Below are 21,374 nucleotides of genomic sequence, written 5' to 3'. Positions count from 1 at the left end.
TTCCATGAATATAGGAGCCAGTTCTCAGTAATGAAATACATTAAGTCAGTGGCCCATAATGTGGACATTTGGACCATACATTACATTACATAATGGACATTATATAGCTGTATCTGCATGGTCACTTGTACACAGAAAAGTTTGAAAACTCTGAACCAACAAAGAGTCTTTTGATGCATACCTGTGTGATCATCTTCTGATCATGAGAAGGGTGGAGGATTTTTGTCCCATCAGGTATTTTGAACTTCCAGTTCTGAGAAACCCAAGCTAACATGATCAACAGTAAGGAATTGTAAGAATTGTTGTCTAAAACGTCTGGAAGGCCAGATGTTCACCATATTTACTTAGCTGAAATTTACCACAGCAGAAGTTGCCATTTTGATTTTTTTCCCCAACAAAAGGTAGTATTCATGTTCTACTGCTATAAATGGTATAAAGGATTTTATGGGAGGAAGGCAGTATTTAAATGCAACCTAGCTCAATGGTAATTTTTTTTGGCACGTCTAGTTAAAAGGATCTCAAGTATAGGAGCTGGGAAAGATTTCTTCCATTTGAGATGCTGTAGAACTAGCAGAGTAGAGAATGCTGAAATAGAGGGACTTTTTGGTGGCATGGTATAAGGCAGGTTTTTTTAAATTCAAGAGTGTATGATAAACTCAGAGATTTGATGGCGAAGTGAGATTTTCCATTAGACAGAGTAATATTAATGGAGCTGGCTAATGACATTGTTCTTTCAATTTTCTTCTGTTCCTTAGCCAGTTACACCTTCTGGTTTTCGAGTGGGAATGAAATTAGAGGCAGTAGATAAAAAGAATCCATCCTTGATGTGTGTTGCAACCATTGCAGACATGTTAGATAATCGGCTACTGGTTCATTTTGATAACTGGGGTGAAAGCTATGATTACTGGTAAGGAAAAAAAATACTTCTAATGTACACCCAACTAAAATGCTGCTCTGTAGAAGTGGATATTGCCAAGAATATGTACAGTATAGAATAATTTTGGAGTAGGTATTGGGACATTTTGAGCCAGGCCATTTTTAATTTATATTACTGTAAGATCATTTGCCTTTTAATTTTCTGAAAGTATGATTCCAAACATAATAAGTACTTGTGACATTCATGCAACTTTACTTTTAATTAATAATAATAATAAATAAAATATGGGAAATCATTAAAACAATACAAGATACATCTACAGACCAGTTTGTGCATTAACAGTAAACTAGGCATGCTTACGCTGATGTCATTACGTTTTATGAACTTTTTAAATGATTTTAAATGATTTTAAATTCTAATGTTAAATTTGTATATTTCATTGCAAATTTAAGCTCACATGGTAGGTTCTGCTATAGACAAATAGCCAGAGCATATATGAAAGTAAGTAGAGTAATAAATATAGTGAACATTCAGTCCATTCTAGTCATGCCTTTGCTAGGAGGAAAGGAGGGCACTGCCTACTTTAGGATTTTCTGTATCCTTGGAACTTTTTGCTGCAATAGGTATTCCACATTCTGTTAAGCAGGGCCTGTGCCACAATGTGATAATTATTGGCTTAATCATATAATACAGAATAGATCTTTTAGTACTGGTGATTCCCAAGCTTTGTCCAATAGTACTTTTGGCTGGCCTGGCTTCATAGGCTACCCATCCCACACATTCTGTTCTTTATCTTATTTTTTCTTGCCTGTGTTGGCACAGTTAAGTATTTAAAATGGAAAACAAGAAAGGTACCAATGTATTTGTTTTATTTTCTTTCTTCTCTTGGATCCCATTCCAGTGCAGTGGTCTTCCCCTTCATCACCCTTCTGTGGGTACCCTTTTCTGCCTCCCTTCTCACCAGTTCAGTAGGAAAGGGTTTGGCAAACTCCTTAAGAATCCTATCTATTGTATATACTCGACTATAAGTCGACCTCATGTATAAGTCGAGGGTAGGTTTTGGGGTCCAAATTATGGATTTTGATATGACCCATGGATAAGTCGAGGGTAAAACCTAGGAGCATGTAAAGGAGGATGAAATGGAAAACGATGCTGAAGAATTTACAAAATCCCAGCAGAAGTATCTGTAGGTGCTCACACTAAAAGGCTGGATGGATGAAAGAGTAGATGGAAATTAGTGCTTCCAGGACATGGGGATGGTTCCTTTTTAACTAAGAATTAATGTATAGTACTTACAATGACCCGTGGATAAGTCAACTCAGGTTTTTGGAGCCAACTTTTTGGCTAAACTTTCTAGACTTATACAGGAGTGTATACAGTATCTATCTATCATCTATCTCTCTGTCTTAATTTTCATTATTAAAATTTACAAATCAGATTTCTGAATTATAAGCACACAATTATGTATAATTCATTTCTTTTCTTCGAAGGTCTGGTGCTAATTAAATTTTTTAAAAGTGTTCATTTTTGTCATCTCGCTTGAACCTCTACCTATATACAAATTCTCCTGTCAGAGTATACCTCCTATTAGTACTTCCACTATATGTTTCAATACATCCAATACATATCTTTAACACTTAAAGAACACAAGTCTCTGTCCTTAAGAATTTTAGTCTCCATCAACCAGCATAAAGGGCACAGTCGGCCTCTTGAGTAATTCTAGTGACTCATCCTTGGATCAGCCATAATGTGGAAACTGGTTTCACCTATTGCACCCACAAGTGCAGCAGCTCCCAGGTTAAACATACTACAACTGATCTCCTCTGGTGGTTGTGAAATGATAATTGATTTGGAGACTGTAGTTATTCACCATTCAGACAATAAGAGTTCTCCCAATTGTATTTGTTTGCTGGACACAGTCATGATGGGCAGAAGCAGTGAAAATTTGGGGATCAATGAAAAATATATACAAGGGTAGCTGTTTTGGCCGTGCAGCAAAATAAATGAAATCCAAAATCTACAAGCTGCCATTTTTCTCCTGCATGGTTTTTTACATCTTTGTCTGATGAAGAAACCAGAGAAGCTTCCAAAGGTTTTGTAATGTATTTTATGCTTTGGAGTTGGCTCAAAAAAGGTATCACTGCTTGTGGATTGGGGATCAGTGCATTTTTGAACTGGAAATGAGCGGAAAATGGAAGGGTTTTAAGAAGTGTAAGAAAGCCTGCCAAACGTGAACTAATATTCACACCTGAGGATCAGGTGCCCCATTCAAGAGGACACACTTTATTCTTCAAGTTGCACCTGGTGGCCATTTTATACATTTTCAGACCGTGGGTGGCCATTTTGCTTTGCCTTAAATGGTTTTTCTCTGCCTTCATGTAATTGGCATTTTCAGCAACAATATGTGGCACCAGCATCACCTACTGTCCAAGTGGTGCAACGGCAGACTCCTTTACCTTTTTTTCCAGTGAACATGACTTTATTTAAAATAAAATAAACACAAGCATAATAGGTTAGGGCCACTTTCAATCTAGTTAGTGCCCTTATCAGGTGGTTTCTCACAAAATTCTCCCCTGCAGCCTTTCAAAATAAATTCCAGGGAACTCTTCATCTTTTAATGTTTGGAAAACCCACTTTTAAGGGGCAGATAGTTTGTGCTCTAGCTTCTTTGTCTTCCAGGTAGCATTCTTCTGAGGTTTTGGAACCAGAATGCCTCAACTGCAAAGCTCTAGTATTGGTGCAGTCTTAACAGTGATGAGGGTCTGGGTTTAGTTTTTATTCATTTTACTGAGGCTGAATGGTATGATTCCAGTCACCCTGACAGTACTTCCTCTGACAGATTCTTTAATGTCTCTGACTTTCTTCCTCTTCTACATAAAGCAGCTGCTGCCTTGAGGATTAAGCCTTATCAGAAAGGTATATAACTGCAGCCTTCCTCAATACAAGTGGCAGTACATGGAGCTACACATTTTCCAGAGTTGAAAAAACCTAATAAAGACATGTCCTGTCCTCTGTTTTGAGCAAGATAATGAAAACTAAGTGATAGCTAGGGAAAGCATTATCATGGTTGCCTGCCAGGATCATAGATCCTGCCTTGCTTGCTAGCCATATATATTCTGCATATGCTTTGTAATACTGGATGATGGTATATGCTACACAATTGGTGATGCTGAGTGGAAAGATTGCTTATCTTCTTTGGAGCTGCTTAATAAGCAGATGTGAGGGAATGAAATATGTGCCAAGGATAATTCAGTGACAATACTTGGTTCAGAGCAGGAGGAATGTTTTGATTTGAAGACAAATGGGGAGCCAGTGCGCAAAATTGAATTGAATTCCTATGTACTTTTATTGTACTATGTAACTGAATTTGCTTCAGTCTAGACCACATTGTTATGCTATGAACAACTTTCATTTTCTGAATAAAGCTTACTAAACCTGCTGAAGCTTGTGTTTCTGAAATGAAGTTAGCCACTACATAACAGTTTGTCATGGCTCCCAATTGTTCTGAATTGTTGCAGCATGCAGTTGCCAAAGGACAACCAAAACATTGATTCCATGGCTGAAGATTCAATCCTAGGCATAGTTCCTTGGAGTTTATTTCAGATTTCCTATCCATATCCATGAGGATATGGATATGGATATAGTCATTTCCTTGGAGGAGGAGTGGCGATTCAAGATCCCTTCCAACTTTAAGAATCTTTGATTCTGCAATGCTGTGCAAACACCAAAGCCTTACTATGTCATTGGTCATTCAACTAGGGCAGCAGAATTTTAGCTTTGTTCTTTTTTAGTGGCCCCCTCAATGAGTTATGTAGGGCACTGATGATATCTAATTTGCCCATTTTCAACAAGCTCTTATAAAATCAATATGCTTATATCAATATGCTTCACCAAGTCTTTCACCAGTTGTGTGTTATACCCTACCAGTCTCCAGCAGGACTCCAGCCAGCTCATCTATTCTTTTAGAAATATTTTAGTTATGACAGTAAACAATACTAAATCCAGAAAACAAAATCAGTAGAAAACAAAAAAACAAAACAAAATGGAAGTAAAAGAAAAAGAACAAAATTGTGTTTTATGTTTAGCTATTTGTTGTCTTTACGTGTCTTCAAGTAAAAATTCTGGTTATGGCAGCCCTAGCATATGGTTTTCCTGGCAAGATTCATTCAGATGAGCCTTAGAGGTTTGGCTGTGCCTTCCTCTAAGGCTGATTAAGTGTGATGGGCCCAAAGTCACCCAGTGGGTTTCTGTGGCTGAACAGGGATATGAACTTCCCGAACCTTAAACCACTACACATTGATCTGTACTTTTGGGTGTGTTTTTTAAAAAAAATAGCGATGGCAAACCCTAGGCCTGGATAGCTCCTTCTCAGAGAACAAGAATGAAACATTGATTACTGTGGATGTTCATTCTTGTCTGCAGAGAGGGAGAAATCAAAACCCACTTTAAGAGCACAGATCAGGCTATTCTTTTTTACTCTTCCCATATCTCCTTACTGGTCATCTTCTTGTGTGTCTTTTTTGGTTCTCTCTGGCCCCTTACAGACGGGCATAAAGTACGGACTGGGTCCATATTAGGGTTAGAAAGGGGCGTCCCTTCTGGACGCCCCTAACCCTAATACGGACCCAGTCCGTACAAAATGATGGTGCCTGTTCCACACGGGGGGTGCCATCTTTACGTAGCGGATGCGCTGCGTCCGGATGTCGCATATGATGCTGAGAGTGCGCCATTGGCACCTCGCGGCGTCATATACGCGCCACGGAAAGAAGCGCCATTTTGGGGCTTCTTTTTGGTCCGTGAGGGAGCCACGCGGTTTGGCTGCTGCGGCTCCCTTGCGGAGCAGCGGCAGCAGCACGAGATTGCCCATTTTGGGTGGTCTGTAATGCGCCTCTGTTTCTATGCTTTCTAGTAAAACTGAAGGAAGATTTTGAGGATTACCAGTATTAAAAGTTTTGTTCTAGACGATGTGATCCTTGCCTGGCCTGAATGACATAGGCAATTACCCTGTGCTTGGATGGCTCTTTCCCTAAAGTGGAATGAATATTTGTTGTAGAATCATAGAGTAGGAAGAGACCGCAAGGGCCATCCAATCCAACCCCCTGCCAAGCAGGAAATCCAAATCAAAGCATCCCCGACAGATGGCCATCCAGCCTCTGTTTAAAGACCTCTAAGGAAGGAGACTCCACTATACATCGAGGGAGTTTGTCCCACTGTCGAACAGCCCTTACTGTCAGAAAGTTCCTCCTAATGTTGAGGTGGAATCTCTTTTCCTTGCATCCATTGCTCCGGGTCCTAGTCTCTGGAGCAACAGAAAACAAGTTTGCTCCCTCCTCAATATGACATCCCTTCAAGTATTTAAACAGGGCTATCATATTACCCCTTAACCTTCTCTTCTCCAGACTAAACATCTCCAGCTCCCTGAGTCGTTCCTCATAGGACATGGTTTTCAGGCCCTTCACCATTTTGGTCACCCTTCTTTGGACACGCTCCAGTTTCTCAACATTCTTTTTAAATTGTGGTGCCCAGAACTGGAGCAATATTCTAGGTGGGGCCTGACCAAAGCAGAATAGAGTGGGACTATTACTTCCCTTTGTACAGCGCTGTGTATAATTACAGCGCTATAGAAATAAAGTATAATAATAATAATAATAATAATAATAATAATTCCCTTGATCTAGATACTATACTTCTATTGATGCAGCCTAAAATCGCATTGGCTTGTTAGCTGCCGCATCGCACTGTTGACTTGTGGTCTACTTGGACTCCCAGATCCCTTTCACATGGATAAATCTCTCGTTCAGCCAGGTGTTCCCATCCTATATCTGTACATTTTATTTTCCCGCCCTAAGTGCAGTACCTTACATTTTTATGTGTTGAAATTCATTTTGTTAGCTTCGTCCCAGCTTTCTAATCTGTTAAGGTCATTCTGAATTTTGAACCTGTCCTCTGGGGTGTTAGCTACTCCTCCTAATTTGGTGTCATCTACAAATTTGATGAGTATGCCCTCAATTCTGTCATCCAAGCACTGGCCCCAGGACAGAACCCTGTGGGACCCCACTGGTCACTTCTCTCCAGGATGAAAAAGGGCCATTGTTGAGCACCTTTTGGCTTTGGTCCGTCAACCAATTACAAATCCATGTAACAGTTGCCTTGTCTAGCCCACATTTTACAAGCTTGTTTGCAAGAATGTCATGGGGAACTTTGTCAAAGGCCTTACTGAAATCAATACTATATCTACAGCATTCCCTTCATCTAACAAGCTGGTAGTTTTATCAAAAGAAGAGATTAGATTTGTCTGGCATGACTTGTTTCTCTGAAACCCATGTTGACTTTTTGTGATTATGGAATTGCCTTCTAAATGTTCACAGATTCTCTGTTTAATGAGCTGCTCTAGAATCTTTCCTGGTATTGATGTCAGACTAACTGGACGATAATTATTAGGATCCTCTTTTTTCGCTTTTTGAACATGGGGACAATGTTTGCCCTCCACCAGTCTGCTGGGATCTCTCCTGTTTTCCAGGAGTTTTCAAAGATTATTGCCAATGGCTCCGCTATTACATTTGCCAGTTCTTTTAATATCCTTGGATGTAGTTAATCTGGTCCTGGAGATTAATTCATAACTAATTTGTATATAACTAATATTTCAGTCATGGTTTTCTTATCAAAATATATAATTTTATTAAGATTGGAAAGTATGATCTTCATATTCAGCAAGAGAGAGAGAGAGAGAAAGTAATGAATTTTGCTGGTTAACTCCAACAAGAATAGACCTATTAAATGAGTGGTTGAATGATGAGTCAACACATAGGTAAATGCCATTATTTCAGTGTGCCAACTCAATTTGCATAGGCACATTTCATCTTATACTGAACTGGAACCACTACTCTGTTGCAATACAGGTGTGATGCTAGTAGCCCATATATTCGACCTGTTGGTTACTGCCAAGAAACTGGAACTCCTCTGACAACACCAGCTGGTATGTTGCAAGTACTATTTTATGCTGAAGGTGAAAACATTTATAAATGTTGTATTTTTATGATTTTTTTAATGTTTTAAGCCTCCCTGAGTCCCAGCCCCGGGAGAAGGGCGTGATGATGATGATGATGATGATGATGATAATAATAATAATAATAATAATAAGTACTGAAATATTATATGAAATTGATTTCATTGTGGCAGCATACATTTTGGGGAAAAGTAAGGAGAGTTTCAGGGGAACAGAACATATGTATAGTCCAGTATTCTATGGATAGAGAAAATTGAAAACCTTTTGAATGTTTCATGTTCCAACCAGGTTATATGCTGTGGGCAACATCTGAGGAAACTAATGTACAGTATAAATTGCAGCAGCAAGGAATAGAAGTCAGTTAACAGAGTTGAACAAATTAGGACACTGCAGAACCTGTGATATCTTCCAAAGAGTGCAAGAAAGCTTAGCTGGCAATTACATCATTATATAGAACCTGATGATTACCAAGGCCCAAACTTCAAATGAGGCAGCAAGAGATTTAACAGGGTCATCGAACTTTACTAAGTGGTCTCATATGGCATTCTTGGATTTTTCCAGTGTGTAGAGTGAACAGCCCAGATATTTGGAAAACTGGTCAGAAGTTTTGCTTACAGTGTCTGACTATTTTCATCCTGATCATGTGCAGTCTGGTGAAGCTGTCCCCTGTAACCAAGTCTGGTGAATGTGTACAATGAGGGATACTAACCCCTTTCTGTCCTGGGTGAATAGAACTTTTTCATTTTCCATATTAGAGATATAATTTTCTAATGCAGCTGGATCACAAACAAGATTGCCTGATCAGGAGAATTTCAGGACTTTAGATTTAAAGACCAAAAGCCTGAGAGCTAGGAATGGCTCCTTGTGAAATTAAGTATAATACATTAAACATCAGTCACAACACAATGCATTCCACATCAACATCAGTTCAGATAAAAATTGCTAAGTCTAACTAATTAATAGATATTTCATTGTCTGTGAATTAAATTTTCCAAGATCAGCACCAAGCAGGAATAAAAAAACCCCTAGCTCTGTTTATAACCCATCTCCAAGCATTGCTTTTAACAATACATGGGGCAGCTAAAGAGAAAACACATTTATACCACCCTTCTAGCTAACAATGCTGTAAACTGTGTGCATCTCAGACCAAAAAAGAAATTGTGTTGCAGCTTCAACCATTTAGGTAAAAGCAGGAAAACGGGAACAGAACTGGAAAAGTTAGCCGTAGGATAGGAAAAGTCACAATGTAACTCTTGATCATATCCAACTACTTATTAACTCAGCTCAGTATTTCTCCACATTGACCCCTCCCTCCCTCCCATTCAGACTTGGTGCTGGACAGAGTTTGAAAATTTTTCAGATAGGTAAGAAGGAGAGCAAGAAGTAGTCAGGTGAATCATTTGATCTAGCAATACAGAGGGGTTGGGGGAAACACCTTTCCTTTTCTAGGCATTGCTCATTGCTTTCCATTTTAATAAATCAACCACTAATGTGGTGCTGCTGATGTCATTACCTGAATGGCTTTCAGTTTCAGAACAAGAAGTGATCAACAGACGAGGAACCAGGTGGGGATATGATTTTATCATAGGTCTTCAAGAACAAATTTAAATTGTGGGGCCCTTCTGTTAGCAAAACTATTTCATTATATAAATTGTATAGGCATTTTTCCTGAGGGATAGAAGCAGAGCATAACTTTCCCAATTTACACAAAAAGAGATAGATCCTCAGATTATCAGCCAATTAGTTTATTGAATATTAATTCCAAGTTCTGTAGCCATTTCTTCCTTCAAAGGCTAACAATAATATTCTTCAACAGGAATAAAATGAGTTTAGGAAAGGCTACAGTACAGTGGACCAGATTTTTGTGTTACATAATTTAATTCATAAATGGCAGTCCTAAATGGCTTTTTGCTGCATTCATTGACTTTTCTTCAACCTTTGGTCTAATAAATTGGGAACCATTTGTGAGTTAAGCTTGAATGGGCCTATATTGATAAGAGGCTGTTACTCCTAATTCAGAAGCTATACCCTAAAACAATAATGAGGGTAAAACAACCATGAGGTACACATGCATATACTTGGATCCCTTCTAATCTCCAAATTTCTCATGGGCACCTGGGCAGAATAATATAAGGCAAATCGTGCTCACCAGAACTTTCTGAAAGCACAATTTGCCATTTTTAAAGGCAGAAGTTTTTTCAGGGTGGGTAGCTGGGGTTGCAGCCCGTCAAAGTCTAGGCAAGTGCAAGAATGGTTCGTGGAGCCTCAGAGGTTGCCCATTCCAGCCTACAATCTGTGTTGAAAAGGAGGGAATTGGAGTACATAAGGAAAGTTAGGATACATGAACCTGAAGCCTATTTGTGTTATACCAAGTCTTAGTTTGACATTATATATAAACCAAGACTGAACAAGTATCTCACCAAGTAAAAGGTTATAGTCATTATTGTATGCATTTAGTAAAATAAATAAGTGTTTTAATTTCTAATAACTATGTGTTATTTTGTTATCTTGCACTAACTGTAGCTTGTAGTTGTAGCTGAAGTCTGATGATATTCCTAAATTTCTTTACAGAATACAAAGATTTCAAAACCTTCTCATGGGAGAAATACTTAGAGGAAACTGGCTCTCAGGCGGCCCCAGCGAGAGCATTTAAACTGGTTGGTCAATATTTTTCTGAGTTTGTTACTGATGAATTACAACTTTAAAATCTCTTGCAGTAATCAAAATATCTGGTACTTTATGACCATGTAATGCTAGAATTCACAATTATGCAACAGGGCCATGGCAAAACGGGGCCTGGTATGTGGCTGCGATCTTCTCAGACTTGCCTACATTTCCCAGTACAGTAGTGCTGCCACCAAGCCCTTCATTGGAGATTTAATCTCACTCAGATTCATGAGGGTGTAAGGGCTCAACACCCTCCCCTCTGCCTTATGGCTATCGGAAAAACAGAATCATAATTACAGGGTTCCTGCTAATCCTGGTCATGGAGACATATGACCAGAGCTTCCCCTTCACCCTCCCTTAAAGAATGAATCTGGCTTTTAAAAAGTGAACTCTTAAATAAAAAAAATGTAAAAAGGAAAATTGCATAATAAAAAGCACCTGGAGTTATATTAAGAAACCCCAACTAGTTTAAAGCACACAGACTTTAAAGTTTCTTTCTCCAAGTTGTAAACTGATAAAGAAGTCTTTTCCAAGTATCTGAATGACAATGCAGTGATTTGTAGGAGTCAGCATGGTAATATATATATCTTCTCATCTACAGGATCGCCATGGGTCGAAATCAACTTGAGGGTGGATAACAACAACAAAGTTTATTAGAATCATAGCATCTATTATTATATTAGATATTAGATGGGGGGAATACTGTAGATGTTGTTTATGTGAATTCAACAAAGCATTTGATAAAGCCCCCTATAAAATTTTGATTTACAAACTAACTGAATGTGGAATAGATGGGAACAGTATCAGATGAATCCACAACTCTTTGGAAAAGTGTGTTCAAAGTGTAATCATCGATGGCTGAATTTGAAACTGGAGGGAAGTCTCTGGTGGAGTGCCACAAGGTTCTGTCCTGGGACCAACACTTCAATATTTTTTATCAATAATTTAGTTGATGAGTTAAGGAGAATTTTATTGTGTTTGGGACTAATACAAAACTGGGAGGGGTGTAGCTAACACATTGGAAGATAGGTGTTTTTGAAGATCTTGATAAACTAGAAAATTGGGCTCAAACTAATAGAATGGAATTCAACAGAAACAAATGCAAAATTCTGTATTTGGATCACAAAAACCAAATGTGCATATATAGAATGGGAGATATTTGGCTTATCAGCAGTACATGTGAAAAGGACCCTGGAATTATTTTTGATCTTAAGTTGAACATGACCCAGCAGTACGATGCTGCAGCAAAGAAGTCAAATAATATTTTAGCCTGCATTAATAGAATTGTACTTGTCAAGACAAGGGATGTAATTGATTTGATTTCTGTCCCGCCTTTCTCCCCAAAAGGGACCCAAATCAGCTCACAAATAAAAATTCTAAAAACATATTACAATAAAACAATTAAAAATATTATCTAAAAACAATATACAATTAGAGACATTAAAACCACCTAAAACCATTATATCCACTCTGTATAACAAACGTCCAAGCCACCCCATGATTATACATCAATAGCCTGCCTGAATAAAGCCATTTTTGCTTGAAAGGCAAGCAGGGAGGGGGCCAGCCTTGCTTCTTACGGAAGGGCATTCCAGAGGGCAGGAGCAGCCACTGAGAAGGGTCTCTCTCTCATGTCCTCACCAGGCAAGCCTGTGATGGTGGCGGGACCAGGACAAAGCATTACTCGGAAGATCTTAGGGCTCTAGCAGGTTTGTATGGGGAGATACAGTCTTTCAAATAATCTGGAATTAAGCCATGTAGGGCTTTATAGGACCAGCACTTTGAATTCTGCCCAGAAACGAACCGGTAGCCAGTGGAGCTATTTTAACAAGGGAGTTACATGCTCCCTGAAACTGCCCCCGGTCAGCATTCTGGTTGCAGTGTTTTGTACATTTAATAGTCCCACTATATTCTGCACTGATCAGACTTCATCTTGAGTAGTACATTCAGTTTTGGTCATCTCATTATATGAAGGATATAGACAAGTTGGAGTAGGTTTAGAGAACAGCAGCAAGGATGACAAGAGGTACAAAATATGAGGAAAGATTTGAGAGAGTTAGGCATGTTTGGCCCGGTAAAGAATCAAACAGCTGGAAGAGACCGTAAGGACCATTGTCCAACTCTCTACTTGCCAAAGAAGACTGAGGGGCGACATGACTGCATTCTTTAAATATCTAAATGGGTGCTTAAAGGAGTGTTGTTAGTGACTGTAAGTGCAGTAGTGGTGTGGATTTATTTCTGTGGCATAAAAGGATATATCCAGTATAACGTTTTTGTTGTTGTTGTTGTTGTTATTGTGTGTCTTCAAGTTGTTTCCGACTTAGGGCGACCCTAAGGTGAACCTATCATGGGGTTTTCTTGGCAATATTTGCTGAGAGGAGGTTTGCTGTTGCCTTGCCCTGAGGCTGAGAACATGTGATTTGCCCAGGGTCACCCAGTGGGTCTCATGGCCAATCTGAGAATCAAACCCTGCTCTCCAGAGTCATAATCCAACACTCAAACCACTATGCTACACTGGCTGTCATAACACTACATCATAGAAATTATAGAAATAAGCCAAATTGAATGTTTCTTTCTATCCCAGCACTTGTCATAGAAGATTTGAAGTATCTGCTTCTCAGTTTAAACTAACTGATTTTTGTTGTTTGCATCAAAATTACATCTACAGTTAGTAGTTAATTTGGACCAGAAGCAGATTCTTCTGATCTCATCCTCTGATTATTCCAATAGTGGAACATTTGAGCTGGCCTGTTCTTGTAATAATGGCTTATAGTTTAGCATTGTGTCCACACTGGGCCTTTAAGTGATTATACTGATTGCACTATAACTTCAGTGATTTTTGTCTCCATTTTGCAATATATTCTGTTACAGCGCCCAGCTCATGGATTTCAGGCTAATATGAAACTAGAAGCTGTGGACAAAAGAAATCCAATGTTAATTAGAGTGGCAACTATTGTTGATAAAGATGACCATCATGTCAAGGTATATGCTTTATTCAAATAAGCCATAGGGCTATTTAAAAATAATACTTTTGTTCAAGCTTTTTAGAAAAAAAAGCAATATGGCAAATAGATTTTATTCCCCAATACAAATTGCAACACTCCTGATCGATATTGCTAGATTTTCTTTTAATGTTGCTTAGTGTGAAACCACAGTTGCTGCATGTATATTTCTCCACCTTAAGCAGTTTCACATAAATTTGCCATGTTAGAGCTCTCATACCTTAAGGATTACTTTCAAAGAAGATCTCAACATCAGGGATTTACTTTCCATCCTATAATAATCATATCAGCTTGCATTCCAATTACTGTATAAAATTGAAGTTTGTCAGATACAGAGACTGAAAATCTTCCTCAGTTCACAGAACGGGTGAGTGAACAATGAATTTCCCCCCTGTGAACCATAGTAGTTTGCTTCAATTCTTATTCAGAAGGATTAGAATTAATAATATCAGAACTCTCTTACTGGGTTGAAGCAATGATCCTTATAGACTAGCATTCTCTCTCTGAGGATACCTAATTTAAAAAATTTAATTTAAAAAAAAACGTAATGGAGGAATTGTATAGAGACCAGGAAAGTAATGTACCATGTCTTTTGTTCTTGGCTTTTCAAAGTTTACAGTTGAATTGTAAGCAGCAGCATAAACAATGGAAGAGTTCATTTCATGTCTGGTTTATTTGATGTAAAATTCATAGTTTAATGTAGTTACCAGAGTACTTTGTGGCCAATACAAAATCTGTGATCACCAAGGTTGAAAACAGCTACATTTTTTGTTCAAAAAGAGTTTGTCTGAAGTCATTTCAGATCATTTTTCAAGTTGCCCAGAAAAGAAATTTGACTCAGAAACAAAGTGAAATATGGACCAGTGCTTATGAAATACCATGTTAAATGAAACTTCCAAGAGCATTTCTGGCATCTTTTCCTCTACATGTTTTTAAAGGAAATTTTCATTAGTACAAGCTAACAAATATTTGTTCTTACTGAATAATTCACATTTCCTAGATGTCCAAATGCAAGATCTTGCCAAACTCATCCTCATTCACATGAAGAAAGTGTGCTCCCTTTAATTTTGAGTAGGCCCTGTGTCTTTATTGTGGAAGGACCATAGCTCAGAGAAAGGGCACCTGACTCACTCCCCAGCATCTACAGAAAGAATTGGGAACGATTCCTCTTTTAAGCTCAGGAGACCTGCTACCAGTCAGTAGATGGTACTGAGCTAGATGAATCCATCATGGCCTGAGTCAATGTAGGACAAATTCTTGTGTTTACTCACCAGGTGTCCTCAACAGACTAAACTAAAAGACTGTGTTAGTCCTAAAGCCGGAAGGGGTTGTATGAATATCACTGATTCTTAATATGTACAATTATGGTATCATATATTTGAAAAGGATTGCAAAAGTTACTTAGTTGAACCCCTTGCCGTACAGACCCAAATCACGCCTGAGATGGCTATCTGGCCTCTGTGTAAAGACATCCACAAAGGAGAGTGCACAGTCTCCCAAGGCAGTTCATTCCAAAGAATTGCAGGCTACTACAAAGAACTCCAAGATATTGCATAGACAGTTTTATCACTTCCATAATGTCCCAACCTTTTCTTCATTTGTTTTCCTTCCTGGTTAGATACATTTTGATGGTTGGGACAATTATTTTGATTTCTGGATTGATGCCGATAGTCCAAACATTCACCCTGTCGGCTGGTGTGCAAAAACTGGACATGACCTACAGCTTCCACCAGGTGAGATGACGAATGATGCAGGTTATTTTTATACCCTCTTTACATAATTATTTGAAACCAGACTTGGAAGTGAAATCTGTTACTGAACTTTTTTTAGGTACTGCAGATCCATCTGGGACAGCAGGACAAGGATGCCCTACTCCAGGTTGTCAAGGATTGGGTCATGTTAGAGGCCCCAGATATGGAACGCATTACACGTATGTGTGTCTGAGAGTTCTGGTATGATTTTAAGTGGCTTGTTGAGGGCATTGTGTTGTCAAACACGTCTTTTTCAAGTAGTGCAGCCTCAGTGAAATATGAATATAAATGCATATATAAATTCATGCTCTAAAATCTTGTTCTTGTACTTCCCCCTTGTGCGTTGTACTTGGTTTCACTGCCAAACTTAATACTGATACCACAGAAAAGTAGCATCAAACCTGAGATATAAAATGGGGCTACATTAAAGGGAAAGAGACAGATCAGATGGTTTAGAACAGGGGCAGGGTGAAAGTAGTGCATCTAGGAGCCAGTTTTCTTCTAGAATCCTTTGCAATCTGCTGAGACTGACAAAACTCCCAAACTGGAAATAGCTGAAAATCCATTGATTTTGAAAAATACTTTATAAACGTTAATTGGTGTAGGTGGAATTTGCTTTGTGTTCCTGGGGCCTCCCAGCTATTAATTGAAAGGTGGGGCAGAAAAAGAGAACTCTGTTGGTCAAGGACCATAAAAACCTGCCTTGGGACTGTATGCGAGTTCCAGGCTACCCTTTACAATCCCAAAGTATCTCACAACTGTACCAATGGACAAGGAGAGCTTCAGTGGCTTGAGACATCCTTTTCTCAGTAAAAGGAATACAAACTCTAATCAGTTCAAGGAGTAGAAAATTACTCCCTGCCTTAAGGAGAGCTTCAGTGGCTTGTTCCTGCTTGTACAGTGTGGTGTAGTGGTTTGAGTGTTGGACTGTGATTCTGGACACCAGGGTTTGAATCCCTCCTCAGCCATGGAAACCTTGGGCAAGTCACACACTCTCAGCCTCAGAGGAAGGCAAAGGCAAACTCCTGAAGAAACTTGCCTGTTATAGGGTTGCCATAAGATAGATATGTCTTGAAGGGACATAAAAACAACAGATGAAGTATTAATTTGAGTAAATGTGATAGGGTCACCTCAGGGTCACCATAAATTGGAAATGACTTGAAAGCACATAATATTGACTTTAAAAACTATTCCAGTGTTACTGAAGAAGAAACTTTAAACAGTGAAACAAAGATGGGATGGGTTTTTGTGGGGTTTTCGGGCTATGTGGCCATGTTCTAGAAGAGTTTGTTCCTGACGTTTTGCCAGCATATGGCCGGCATCTTCAGAGAATGCTCTTTGTCAAGCAAGACATATTTCTGTTCTTTATTTATTTGCAATCTTTCTGCATCTTGGGTCTCAGACGCTCCATGCTGAAAGTTAGCACACCACTTCTTCACAGTTGAGTATGATGGGCACTTTTCACTCAATGTTTGCATCATACAGTTACGGATTTCCTTTGGAGTTTTCTACTGGGGGAACAAGAACTTCTTGGCTGCCCAGAGTTCAGTACTTGAAAATTCCACACTGTTTGTTGATATTGTTCTATCAATGATCTGAATAATTTCAGAAATTAGAGGTTTGATCCAGCAAATTAGCAGTCTATAATACAAAAGAACACTCTTTCAAGCTTTGATGACAAAATTACACTCAGATTTTGGAAAGTGGGTCAGGGCAAGAACTTTTCAGCACCCCCTGATATGGTATATTTCGTATACAGCACATCTCTTTGAGCAAAATTAAAGGTGCTTTGAAATAAAAAGGTTTCCACCTGCCATCTAAAAGCAAGTAGGGAGAATGCCCAATGAACATCCATGTTATGTTGATGCAGCAGGGCTTGTTGATCATTGCAATACTTGGAATTGCTCTGAGTGAGCAACTTAACCTGATGAAGAGATTTTGTGCTTTGGTTCTGGACCTTCCTCTTGGACTCCATGTCTTCCTACAAAGTAAGGAGCCTTAATGGTATCCATCTTTGTTCTGGATTCTAGCATTCATCCTTCTTTTCAAGAGTTGGTGGTCAGTAGTGGTCCAGGATTTGAGGCTTTCAGTGATACTCAGGCCCAGTGCTTTCTTGTTGATACAACTGATTCCCCAGCCTTCAAGCCCATTTTCAGGTCACTGCTAGGGTATTGGATCATGACACAACCTGGGTAGAAAGTTCCATAACTGATACCCTGTTTCTGAAAAGGTTCAAAACCTTGTCATGACCTGCTGCACTTTAGATGGAGGATCCACTCACAAGAGAGCCTTTCCTGGCAATGTTAATTCACAATGAGGGGAGATTAATATTTGGGTAGAGCCAAAAGGTCAAAATCAGTACTTTGATTAGAGCATAGAGAAACAAATTAGCCATCATAAATCTTTTAAGAACTGTGCTGTATAATCCTAGCAACCTAAATGAATAAGGTGGTTCTAACAAAAGTGTAATCACTCTTTCAAATCCTGAATTCTTTATCTTCAGTATGAAAAGCCTGCTGTTGGTCACTAAGAAGGTGCCAGAAGTGTATGTGTTCTCAAGTGAAGGCTAGAATCCATTTCTTTGCGAGAGCTAGATCATAGTTGTTGTTTTTTATTGTCTTTATTTAAGGTGTGTAATGCAATATAATAAGTCACCCCTTGCTTAACCTTCAATATACCTTGTCTTCTAGCTAATCATACACACACACACACACACACAGAGAGAGACTGCTTTCTGGATTTTGTGTAAAGATTTGCTTTAAATTACAGAGAAAATAGAATTTCTTTATTACAGTCATAGGCCAGCACAAGTAAAATAGTACCGTATAAAAGAAAGCTAGTTAAAACATAATCTAAAATCATCCCTTCAGGATGACCTCAATACATCCAGACGAGTTTAATGTTAGTGTCTTGCTGAAATCATTGTCTGCCATAGTTTAACCACTGCTCACAAAATCTGGCTACATTATATATTATGTAAAAGTTGGTATCTGAGAGCAATAGAGAGGTATGAACAAACCAGTGTGTCCTTGATATTTGTGAAATAAAAATTAGTTTAGAAGTTCATTCAGCTACTAAGTGCTCCTGAGGGACTGAGTTATTTTGTCAGGTAACGTACTTTTTTCCTTCTCTATCTGAAAACTCTCTCTCTCTCTCTCTCTGAAGAATTTCTATTTTAGCCTGAGGCTGCTGAACATCCTGTTATTTGTTGCTCTTGCAAATTGCTGTATTATATAAGCTCACCTAGTTTGTATGGTCCTCTAAAGGAGAAAGTGGAATAATTAGATTATATTTTCCATTTTTAATGCAGATTGATTGGCTGCCCATATTCTGAAATCAATCGCAGCCGAGAGAGCTCCTTACAGGATCGCCTTGGTGGAGAAAAACCTTCACTAAGTTTCATTGCTCAAAAACTCAAGAAACCTGAAGCTACTGTATCGCTTACTGATTTTCAAGAAGACTCTCCACAGTCAAGGTGAACCTTTAAATTTAATCTTAAGGTCTTAAATCTTGGCCACATTTTTAAAAAACTATTTGTACCAGGGGTAAGTAATAGTGCATGTACTTGAATGCCTAAATATCTGGAGGCATCATAAAATCAGAGCTATTATATTTGATACGTTCCCTTTTAGTTTCATCCTTGTTACCAAGTTGGAAGATGCTGAACTAGAGTATACCTGTTATTTTTTAGCTATTATCTAAAAGACCAGTAAACATTAGATGGGGAGAGGAAGAGATGGATTTAGGGTTCTAGACTTTTTCATCCAGCTCCTCTAATCCATCATGTCAGCCACAGCAAGGAACAGTACTAAGTCTTGTTCTAGTCAGGCCTTAAATCCTGCTCTCTTAAGGTGATCATGCCTTTCAGGCATGCCCTCTTTTACCATTATTCCTAACTCAGAAATCAGATTCAAGAAGCAGTCCAGTCCAGTATCTCTTCCTCAATTCCTGAAATCTGACTCTTGGCTATCTTTGTGTGTTTTGTTTTGAGGAAAGTGTGGAGACTGGAAACCCATTAGTCCACAACACGGAGCTTCTGTTCAGCGAGTTGCTCCCCACATGAGTCATTACTGTTAGTGGCCTTCTGACTGAGTGCCATTTTGCTGTAAAATGCAACTCATTTCCCAATTGAAATAACGACAGTCATTTTTAGATTGTAAGCCTGAGGGCAGAGAAATGTCTAATTAACAAATTGTAAGCCACTCTCATAGCCTTGGCTGAAGAGTGGGGTATAAATAATAATAATAATAATAATAATAATAATAATAATCATCATCATCATCATCATCCTTATATACTCAAGTAATTAGAACTCATGTATAGGTCAAGGTCAAGTTTTGGGGCTAAAATTAATGATTTTTATATGACCCATGGATAAGTTGAAGGTAAAACGTAGGGGCATATAACAAAGGATCTAAAGGATGAAGCAAAGGACAATGATGCCAAAGAGCATACAACATTCTAACAGGCATAACTGTTAGTGCTCACACTAAAGGCTGGATAGATAAAGGTGTAGATGGGGATCAGTGCTTCCAGGACAGATTATGCCATTGCCTGTCATCAGAGGATAGGGTTTTTTTTCTTTTTTAAAGTGTTAAAGTACTGTACTTACTTTGGCCCATAGATAGGTCTACTTAATATTTCTACTCAGTGCTTATTGAGAGCGGCTCATATGTGAACAGGCTTGGTCTACATAGACCTCCCTTGGGCTCTGTTATTGACTAGACTGAATGTCTGAAAGGGGCTTTTACTGATAAATTATTTTCTTAGTAGAAAGTCATCCACAGAAGATGGAGAGATATCAGGACGAAGCAGTGTTCACAGTCTTTCTGAGCAGTCTGAGACCAGCCAGCAAAAGGACTGGGCAGAAGGAGTATCCTCTGCTGATACCAAAATCAAATCCAAAAGGTAAGCAGAATATTTCAGTGTGTCACACCTACTAATGAATTTAATAAAGTTTTTCACTTGGAGCAGCAACATTTGAAGCAGAGAAAAGAAAATTTGGAAAGAGATTTTGGTTACCAATAAAGGATGACTTTAGAGAAAAATTAAACAATTCATGAAGTATATGAATAAGTTCACATTCAGTTCCAGGTGAACAAATCCACATTTAAGCCAGTTTTAAAGTTACCATCTGAACTTGGATGATGTGAAATGTAACTACACCCAAGGGTTGGTTTTTGGGGTTTTTTTTGGTTCTAGAGCAGTGATTCTCAACCTTCCTAATGTTGCGACCCTTTAATACAGTTCCTCATGTTGTGGTGACCCCCAACCATAAAATTAGCGGTGTCTCAGTTCCTAAGACTATCGGAAATACCGTATGTGTTTTCTGATGGTCTTAGGTGACCCCCGAAGGGGTTGCGACCCACAGGTTGAGAACCACTGTTCTAGAGGGATGGTGTATGCACTTGTTGCAGTGCAAGTGTGAGTCCTGGGGAACTTTTTAGTATGAGCAGATTATTTGGCACAAACCTTCATGTACAATGGATACTGGCAAAGTATGAAACTAGATTTCAGTACAGAGATGTTTTTGTCATGAGCCTCTTTATTAACAGTTCAGCTTCCTGACTAAAACTCCTCTCTCTCTCTCTCTCTCTCTCTCTCTCTCTCATCTATACTTTGCTGTTTTGCCATCCAAATTTGTCTTTTCAGGACTGATTCCTCACATAGCTATATAAAGTTCCATGTAGTGAAGCAGAATTCTGGTGGAAGAGGTTAGTCAAATTTGTGTTCATGTTTATTTGGAACTATTGTAGATTTCTTAGCTTTTTTGTTACATGAAGATTATGTTGTACTGTTTTTTTCCATTAATAAGATGAACTCCATTATTTTGCATGCTGCTTTAATTTAGATTCTTTTGTTTGTTTGCTCTTACAACAGTGTTTTGATAAAGTGAATTTTAAGCGTTGTTATGAAGATTGGATTGCTTTTTGAAAAAGTACAGTGTTCCATCATTTTCTGCTGACCGTTCTCACAGATATAGTCCCTGTAGACACCAGCCATGAAGGCCGGCATGGGGGCGTATGTGGGGCGTACATGATGCATGCCTGACTCTGCCCCTCAGGGTGCCC

General features: G+C 38.7%; 1 protein-coding gene across 3 annotated transcripts in view; it reads left to right on the top strand.

Moving 5' to 3' along the window:
* Window positions 1-21,374, top strand: part of LOC149301685 (lethal(3)malignant brain tumor-like protein 4) — a 74,983-nt gene that overhangs the window by 30,029 nt on the left and 23,580 nt on the right. For 2 of the 3 annotated variants that reach the window (XM_089483703.1, XM_089483704.1), the window contains 9 exons: window positions 756-907; window positions 7,777-7,853; window positions 10,455-10,540; window positions 13,422-13,532; window positions 15,171-15,285; window positions 15,383-15,482; window positions 18,614-18,778; window positions 20,074-20,211; window positions 20,956-21,017. In XM_089483703.1, coding sequence (XP_089339829.1) covers window positions 756-907; window positions 7,777-7,853; window positions 10,455-10,540; window positions 13,422-13,532; window positions 15,171-15,285; window positions 15,383-15,482; window positions 18,614-18,778; window positions 20,074-20,211; window positions 20,956-21,017 — 1,006 coding nt within the window. The remainder of the gene's footprint in view (window positions 1-755; window positions 908-7,776; window positions 7,854-10,454; window positions 10,541-13,421; window positions 13,533-15,170; window positions 15,286-15,382; window positions 15,483-18,613; window positions 18,779-20,073; window positions 20,212-20,955; window positions 21,018-21,374) is intronic. The other variant, XM_089483705.1, reaches the window with a different exon arrangement.

The sequence above is a fragment of the Sceloporus occidentalis genome, unplaced genomic scaffold (genome assembly GCF_023333645.1).
Source record: "Sceloporus occidentalis isolate IW3139 unplaced genomic scaffold, rSceOcc1.0.p SCAF_20, whole genome shotgun sequence".
Classification (NCBI taxonomy): Eukaryota; Metazoa; Chordata; class Lepidosauria; order Squamata; family Phrynosomatidae; genus Sceloporus; species Sceloporus occidentalis.
This window is presented reverse-complemented; position numbering and strand designations above follow the sequence as displayed.